This window comes from Oreochromis aureus, linkage group 15 (assembly GCF_013358895.1).
Source record: "Oreochromis aureus strain Israel breed Guangdong linkage group 15, ZZ_aureus, whole genome shotgun sequence".
NCBI classification, from domain to species: Eukaryota; Metazoa; Chordata; class Actinopteri; order Cichliformes; family Cichlidae; genus Oreochromis; species Oreochromis aureus.
In genome coordinates, this window is record NC_052956.1 from 22988043 (window position 1) to 22997291 (window position 9249).

The 9249-nt window shown below is 39.9% G+C and overlaps 1 protein-coding gene across 3 annotated transcripts in view; it reads right to left on the reverse strand.

Moving 5' to 3' along the window:
- The window catches only part of aig1 (androgen-induced 1 (H. sapiens)), a 32252-nt gene extending 24122 nt beyond the window's left edge, over window positions 1–8130 (reverse strand). Inside the window, exon 1 of one of the 3 annotated variants that reach the window (XR_005608272.1) lies at window positions 7822–8130. Coding sequence is in view for 1 of the 3 variants with exons in the window: in XM_031751604.2 (XP_031607464.1) it covers window positions 7822–7962 (141 nt within the window). In the remaining 2 variants the exon portion in view is untranslated. Of the gene's footprint in view, window positions 1–5727; window positions 5786–7821 lie in introns of those variants that run through there. The other 2 variants (XM_031751604.2, XM_039598506.1) reach the window with 2 other exon arrangements.
- Between the last annotated feature and the right edge of the window lie 1119 nt (window positions 8131–9249).

Genomic DNA, 9249 nt, shown 5'->3' on the forward strand with positions numbered 1-9249 from the left:
GGAAAGATGGAGAGGAGGCACAGACTACCTCTCCTCTCCTCAAACCTCCCTCTGAGACTATTAGGTATCGCCCGGTGTGATGACGGCTGCTCATTAGAGGCATTTTGGCTTTAAAGCATAGTTATGGGTCCTTCGGTATATACACGATTCTGCTGGTGAACACTGGCGTTTTACAGCGGGCAGCCTAAATAAATGTGTGTGTCTACTCACTGAAATGTGTGTAGACAGCAAATATAAATCTTAGAAAGCTAGCATGTCTAAAGTAGCATGCCTGCTACATAAATAATGGGTTTCTATGAGAACTATGAGCAGCAACAGCACACTCACAGGCACGCACACAAGAAATTCTGAAATGGACCTAAAACTCAAGCCCTCGTTTCCGTATCAATGCTGCATCAATTTTGAGGCTTTCGTGTTCCTCGTGAGAAACTGATACACACAAACGCTGGAGCCAGATGTTGCAGCGCAGTGTGTTTCCTGGCTGCTGGTGTGTGCAGGTCTTTAATGGTACAGTTAACTGGGGGAGAGGTCTAATGTGGAAAATATGACACAGCTATTTCCCATGCTCACAAAGACACAGGTATGCTCTTCAGAGATTATTTTGCCTTTAAAAGGGCCTAAACTAAAGTTTATACATGCCAAATTGATCAATCCCACAGATTTATAAATATCGAAGGATTATTATTATTGTTATTATTACTACTACAAGTAAATAATTAGAAATCCACTGACCAATAGGCCAGACAAACCTGTTTCAGCTGAACGGCTATAACTGGTGACAGGCCAATCAGTCACAGACATATTCAGTTCTGAGCCAATTTAATTAGCCTGTGCTGCTGCCTGACGCGCACCTTATCAAAAACGTAACTATAGAAACGTGGCGTGCTGATTTGTGCAAAGATATTTCTTCAGAGAAACAACATGTGATATGTAACGGGTCATGATTACATCTGGCATCTTCATAATGCTAATGCACTAACTGGTAATCAGCGAGTGCAGCCATCTGCTGTTTTTGTTTTTAGAGCTCTGCTGATCCATGCGTACACTCAGATGGTTCGGGCAAATTGTGTTGCAGCAATTTGAAGGTACACTTCTGAACTTTTTTTTCCCCCAACGTGTGATCAGCTCAGTTGCCTCTATTTGAAGTACAGAAAGAGACGCCACGCATTACAGAAACCTTACCGCCGACTAGTATTTTAGAGGCTAAACTGCAGAGCACTGTAGGCACATAACATGTCAAACATGAAGTTGGATATACTCTAGCTATTAGTTCATTTAAAGAAATGTTGAATATTCTGTTAGGAAACTTCCTTGAATGAGAACGATAAAAGGTCCCCTAACCTGCTGATAACTGTAACGAGGTTTTTATAATGAATATTTAAAGGAGAAGTTTTATGTAAAAAAAATTATTGTATACTTTCAAAAAGAAAGTCTAATGTATTATAATCCTGACATGTTGTAGAGCCTGCATGGTGTCCTTTACACAGCGATATTGGCTTCTGAGAGATAATGTGCCTATTTTAGAAATGTCCAAAGTCTGCATTAGTAGGTTGGAGGGGTGGAGGTGACATTTTTCCCCCGAGTTATCACCCAGGACACACCTTTGTCTTTTGCACTTTGCTTCTTTTTTTTCACCTCACCTTGTGCATTAATGAGTAGGGCTGTTCGAGATAACGATATATATCGGATGACGATATATAAACGTCTATCGTTTCATTTTACGCTATCGTTTGTTTCGTGGTTCGCAAAATAAACTGTTTACGGCAATATTTTTTCATCGTTTTGATGGTTACTGTAGTGGCTATATTAATTTCTTAAAGTTCTCTCTTTCTCTTATATTGAATATAACCACACTACAGAGGGACAAGCGCCTGTTTTTATGCGTTGTCGTTGGCAACAACGACGGTAAAACCATCGCGTGTCCGCTTGTTTATTTTCCACATAAACCTTTCACAAAGCTCAAGATCCTGTTGAGACTTTTCAAAATAAACTGAATCATGAGAAAGAGTATGCAGAGTATTTACGGATGAGAAGCAAAAAATTAAAGCTAAAAAATAAACCTTTGACTCAAACGTTAGAACAGGCTTTTCCCGCAGCACGCCGTGAAATAAATACTTGCAAAGAAAACGGCTGCCATTACAACTTGTGTCTAAAAATGTACCATTTCATGCATCGGTTAAAACACTCGACTCCAGGTACACGACGCCCAGCTGGAAACACTTCACGCAAGTCCAGCTGCCCGAGATTCACAGAATTTACAGAAAATGTTAAATTTTTGTGATTTATATCGTTATCGGACGATAGATGTCTTAATATCGGGATATGAGATTTGGGTCATATCGCATAGCCCTATTAATGAGCCATTACAGCCAGGGATGAGAACAGGGCTAGTGGCCAAAATCGATTACATTTGTAAAAACTGTGAAGCACAGTCAGTGGAATCTGAGCATTTTTATGTATGACACGTGTTGTTGTTTTAGTTTTCTTCAACCAGTGGATGAACAAACGCATCGACATCCCTGCCGCATTTAGATAACGACAGCAAGAACTCAAACGGTGCACGCAAAACAGGAAAAAATCTGCTTAAGAAATGTCAGCTAGCTTCCTCTTTAGACACAAACACTGCAGAAAGAAGGCAACCTCTGGCTGAATATTTCTCTGAAATTGGTTAGCTTTTTATAGCGACTTCACACCAACTTTAAAGCTGAAATACTGTGCTTGTGAATGACTGCCTAACAGAACCGGCCTCTAACAGAAGTCCCTCTTTGTGAGTGCATGTGTGCGCGCATTGTTCGCGATGAATGGGAGCTGTGTGTGTCTGCAGTTTTGTGCCTCTCGTTGCAGCATAATTTCCTTTAATTTAATAACACTTGTGAATCAAGAAAACTGATTATGAACACTAATGTTTAGCCTGTTGCTGCCTCTCAGCTGATATGTTAAGCAGCTTTTACAAGTACAGTAAAGAGCGCCGAGACAAAATGCTCTTTGTGCACATTTTATGGCCTCACAGCGACACATGTGCTGCAAATATTGAAGGAAATACGCGGCGTACTTCAGCTCAAGCACTTCATATATTACCAGTACAAAAACTTCAGCTTCCGTTATTGCAGCTTCAAGTTGTAGTAATCAATTGCTTTGTTCGTCTGGGAGCAACTATAATAATATAAAGTATGTTATCAATAATTAACAATATATTCAGAATAAGAAGTTTGATAACAATAAACACATCTAACAGAAAAAGTGACCAGTTATTGAGACAATTTTAAAGCACAAGACAACAAACACCAGCGCTCTGTCAGCAGTCACCACACAAATGAAAACTCAGCTGACAGGATTTACTGATCTCTACAGGAGAACTGATTTTATTAGAGTCGCTACTGTTAGTAAATAATGGCTGATGATTAACCTCTGGCAACTCTCATGACGTCTGGCCACCAACGCAATGCTGCGCTTCGTATCATAAAACTGATCAGATATCTTTCTAGAAATTTAGGCACAAGGTAATCACAGGCAAATATCATATCATATATGTGCAACGCAGTACAGCCCTGTTTAGAAAGCTTAAATGCAGCAAAAATGCGCATGAGCACTTCCTTGTTGATGAATCACAATATATATAAGAATTAGGGCTGTTATGATATCAGGCTTTCACTACAAGAATAAACCACAGAATTCACATCAATGACATTATTGCACGACCTAAAGAAACTTTTAATTTGATCTTTACTTTTTCTTTGTTTATTTCTGTGTGTTTTTTTAATGTGTGTTCTGCACATTTTTAGCAAATAAAATACAAATATGTATTGCAATGTGACGAGACAACAACTGCACAAATGCATGCAAAAAGAGCAAATGCACTGAATGGACAGTGAGACGTTAGTTATGATACACCATGTAAGTTAGGGCTGCTCGATTATGGCAAAAATGATAATCACGATTATTTTCACTGAAATTGAGATCTCGATTATTTGACGATATTTATTTAACAATAACAATGTATTGAATAATGGCTTTAAAGATTGTCAAAAAATAATATAAAATAGTGTGCAAATACTGATTACAGTGCAAATGTTTGCAATATAAAAAATAAATGAAAAATGTAAACATCTATGTTTAGTGAACTTCAAAATACTGCACAATATTTGATCCACGTCTGACTCTGCAAACCCATAATGTTTCCACCAATGTTCCCTCAAATATTTCACGTGTCTGAGCGAACACACAAACTCCCTGAGCGATCCCTTGGACCACTGTGAGCGACATCAGACGTGTGCACTGTGGTCACGCCAGCATCTAATCCATCCAAGTTACATGTTTATTAAAATAATCAAATTACAGCATTTACATTTATGTTAGACTACTTTTAATTAACTGCTTTAGCCCACTTACAGTGAAAATTTAAAAAATCTTGTTTATGACCTGTGTAGTATGTTAACACTATTGGAAGTAAAAATAACTTGAACTCCAATTTTGAAAACACAACTTTCTTTCTTTTTTTTTATAAAGCTCTGACTTGTATTATGAGTATGAGTCTGTGGTCTGGGAGAGAGTCTGTAACTCTCTGTCTGCAAAATACAGTATATAATGACCAATGTTGGGCAATTAATTATATAGTTACTACTTCAAAAAGTAACTCAGTTTGGCAAACAACAAAGTTTTTGCAGCTATTTATTTTTTAATGCAGCCAAGGCGTTTTTAAATAAACATTTCAAACTATTTACAGAACAATCAGCTGTTCTGCATCAAATCTGATGCCACACAAATTATTTGTGTCACTCCAAAAAATAATTTCTGTCCCCTATGAGATAAAGGAGAACAACAGCCTGATACCTGCAGGCCTGACAACAGGAGATGTATCACTCCTGTAACACCTGTAACATTACGCAGCCGCCTCATTGTTCTGACACACACAACAAAACTATTGACTACACTACACACTAACTACACAAGATTTGCGCTAGTCGCAAATCTCTCACATCTCAGAACACCGCCTAAAACTTCCCCCCGTTTCTTAACAACTAGATGCCACGTTGCCACATCATTTTTTGATTGGTCGACATGGTACTTTTTTCGACCAATAGGAAAGGGTGGGGCTTTTTGGTTTTGTTTTTGCTCACAGGCGGAGAGTGCTTTCGAGCGTTTTCCTTATAAAACGCCGTTTTTACCGTTTCTTCTCGCAGTAAATATAAACAACGATAGTATTCAGGAAGAAAACCAAACATTGCATATATTTTTATCATAACTCTGGTTTTACGTGGCCTATCAACACAATTAAAAAACTAGTATAAAGTCCACACTTTTTCCGTCAATCGTTCCGTCTGTCCTGCTCACATCTCCAATGGTTGTACACGTTGTCATTAATGTGGCTTCACTGCACATCAGCCACGCCGCTTTGGTAGCTAAAACACCGGTGTCGGCACATAAGGACGCTGTCATAGCCTGTCAGCGACGTTGATTGGCTGCGTATATACTAATGTGAATCGCATTATTGGCTGGACTATAGGATAAGGTGGCATCGTTCTAATCCCATACAGGAGCAGCCAGTCACTTACTGACTAACACTGCAAAACAGAATTGTTAAAGTTTGAATTTTAATTTCAATTCAGGTTAGATTTTTTTTGTGCGCAACGCAGATTTTCTGTGCGCAGAGACCGTGCCAGCAGTGCGCAATTGCGCACGCAGCAGCTTAGAGGAACATTGGTTTCCACACCACTGAAGTCGTTTTACCTCTTTTCAACCAACAGCATTCTTTCTTCAGCAGCCATTATCCTCTCCTCTCCAAATAACTTCTGCTTAGCTTTCCGAGCTTTCCGAGCTTCCCTCGGGTCCTCTTAATTGTTGTGACGCGTGTTCGAAACGCAGAGAGGTGCGCTCGATTTGCCACACGGAGCAGCGCGAGAGTAAAGCACGAGGGAGGTGCTAATAATCGGCTCAGTCATTTTTAATGATCGTTGAAAACCCAGATCGTAATCGAGATTAAAATTCGATTAATTGAGCAGCCCTAATGTAAGTGTACAAGAATAAAATCTGCATGGCTACAATCTTCAAAGAACAGTGACCACTGATCTTACTCAGGGTTGCAGCCGCAATGTTCAGACGCTTTATTATTCAAGGTTAGGGAAAGCTGCGCATTTTCACTAACATCATATTTTGACTTTCAAACTGACAGACACTGCGCTCTCATTGGTCCACACCTTGTCAATCACAAGCTTCTTCTAATATTTGCTTTCAGTGTTGTTGTTTTTTACATTATGTGTCTTTAGCACTTGAGAGGTCACTTTCAAGCACTTAAACATATTTCCTTTGCTGTTAACAAAGAATTTATATCTTTGGGTCAAGCCTCTTCTTGATTTTGATTGGCCACTGAGAAAACAGGGACACTGAGCACTGAAAAAATTCTGTGCATTGAGCTACCAACTTTGCTGGTGATTCTATTCAGACACTGTACAAGAGTTATTGTGTTTTGTCTGGGTCTGATCCTGTGTGATGATCTACACCTGATGAGGTGTGGATAAAGGTGTCTGGTATCAGTCTTTATGTTGTGACTTTCAAGTCCGGTCACAACAGTTACTACCTAAATCCAAGTTACATCATTACTGTTTACTGGGGTCACACAGAAATCTAGAGGAGGGCTGTTTTCCTGCAGACTTCTATGCAACCAGAAGACTTTGTACAACCACAACAGACACCTTTTGCTGGTTTAAGCCACTTTCTCAAAACTACATCTGTCTTTTATGATGTCTGTAAAGTGGAGAACTAATTTATAAATTAAAACAAGCAAAATTTGTTCACAAGCAGGACCTACAGGTAACTTATGCATATTTTCACCACCATATTTTTATTCCATTATGCTATTAGCGTGGTGTGCACGATGATCAACATCATCAACACAAAATGCCTTAACCGGCACTTTATAAAGGCCACCAGGAGTTGACCCTAGTGCTGTGCGAAACAACTCCGAGATTATGGGAAGTCTATGTGAAAGCATCCCTCGGTGTCCTTGCTCCATGACCTCAGTTAGCACTTTGGCAGCTAGCTTCAAGTTTCACTGAATAAAACATCAAGTCTATTTTATAGAAATCATTTCATTCTGCAAGTCGGAAAAGAGAATTTTCCAGAACATGTTCTTGAGAAGGTGATTAGAGTCTGATACAGCTCAACAGTGAAAAGACTCATCTCAAGGCTTTGCAAACATCCCAGTGGCTATGTCCATCTTTTATATATACAGTCTATGGTCTAAAAAGGACTTGAGTGTAAATCCCACTTTCTTAGTACAGATATGTTCTGGGCTGCAGCTTGTTTCGAACTTCTTTAAAACACATAAGAAATAACTGAGAAATTGATTGACAATTTATGACCGATTTTTTTTTTTCTTGTCCTACAATCAGCGAGCACTAAAAATCCCACATCCCTGTCATTTCTGAGCCTCTCAGTCCTTCGTCATCATTTTTCTGACACTTCCCAACTGCAAGCTTTCACAAGGTTCGGTGCACCCGCGGCGCGCTCCCGCAAGGGGAAGCCTTTATGACGGGAGAGCTTTCTGCCCCACAACGCACCTGTTCCGGTTCACCTCAGCACCTAACCACGTTGCGAGCTTCAAACGCGACTGCAGACCCCGTTTAGTGAAACTCCGTGCAATTCACCCCTCCCTCTGTCACTCCCGACGAATCAACGAGCCAAACAAAGAGCGCAAGGAGGCGGAATTTAAATGTGATCGCAGCGCCACGCGCGCACTCTCTGCAGCGCGTGCATTGCCGCGAGCTGCGCGCTAACTTCAATGGGGTGTTTAGGGTTGAGATCAGATTAGACGTGAAATCTCACCAGGTCGATGAAGGTGAGAAACTTCCAGCTGCCGCCGTAGGTCTGGTGTGCCGGCATGTCTAAGGCTTTGTAGTGGCACAGGATGGAGAAATAAGACAGCAGGATGGCGACCCGGAGAACCTGCGAGGGGATCAGCGCCATGATGCTCGCTTTGCACCTGTATCTGTTTGTCCGTCTACCTGCCTGCGCTTTTTTTCACCTCCCTAATGTCTCTATGTGTCCGTATTTTTACTTGGCTTAACCTGCCTGCCTGTCCGTGCTTTTCCTGCCCCCCTACTGTCTGTGTACTGCTTCCGTGTTATGGTGATGATGAAAGGGGGAGGAGTGTAATCTCCACAGTCTGTGCAGTTATAGCGGGAGTTACAGTATGTTGGTGTTTTCTTAAGGAACACATAGCTTGAAGAAAATTAGAATAAAGCACACTGGGACAATAAATAAATAAAAAAAAATACACATCAAAACTTGGTTTAGTTTAAATGCTAAATAAAATTGCAGTCAAATAAAAATCAATCTGGACTTAGAGATACAAATGACCCAAAGGTGCGGGTTCTGTGCATTCATTCAGCTGGTGGTGCAGAAAATGTTGATGAAGCTAGTGGGAATAAAGCCAGTAGAACAGTAAACGCATACCAAGAATACCTGTTTAATCAATAAGTGAATGAATAATTTCACTTTGATATACCAACAAACTGGCACATCATCTCCTTCACAGGAGTATGTCATGGTAGCCCTATAATGTGTCAGGGCTGTAATGTGCAGCCAGCCAACATATTAAAAATAAGTGTCAGCAGCGAGAGCGCACTCATAAAATAACTAATAAAAAACAAATTAAAATGTTTGTTTCACCACTGTGTGTAATAAATCATCAGATTTATGGCTTTCTGCAGCATTAGTCTCTTATTTGCAACAGTATTGCATATTGCTGTTACATTTTGGGCTTTTTTTAAAATAGTTTTTTATCACAATTTTATCATCTAATAACAGCTGATTGAAACAGGCAGCACCCATCAATTCTATATGCGCATATGAAAAATCATACGACATGTGAAACAAAAATCACACAGAGGCTGAAGTGAAAAGCTGATAGCTGCTGTAGTGGTGCCCGTTATCTTAGACTGGGGTTTTAGGTTTTATAAGGGCCAGCTAACGAAAGCATGGCATTGTTTAACATACTTTTTTACTTTTTTTTTAAACCTGAGCCATACCAAGTGTCTCTGGAGAAATTATGTTCAGCATTCCCATAATTTTGCCTTGCACTTTGCCACTGCCAAGGAAATAGTTTTGAAAGGTGTGGCCTTTTCTGGCTTCATGGTCAGACAGTATTTTCTGTTTGATTTAGAATTATTCTTTTTCACTGACATCATCTAAAGAAGCAACAACATCTGAGAAGCATCTGTTAGTCTGGAAAGGGTTATAAAGCCATTTCTA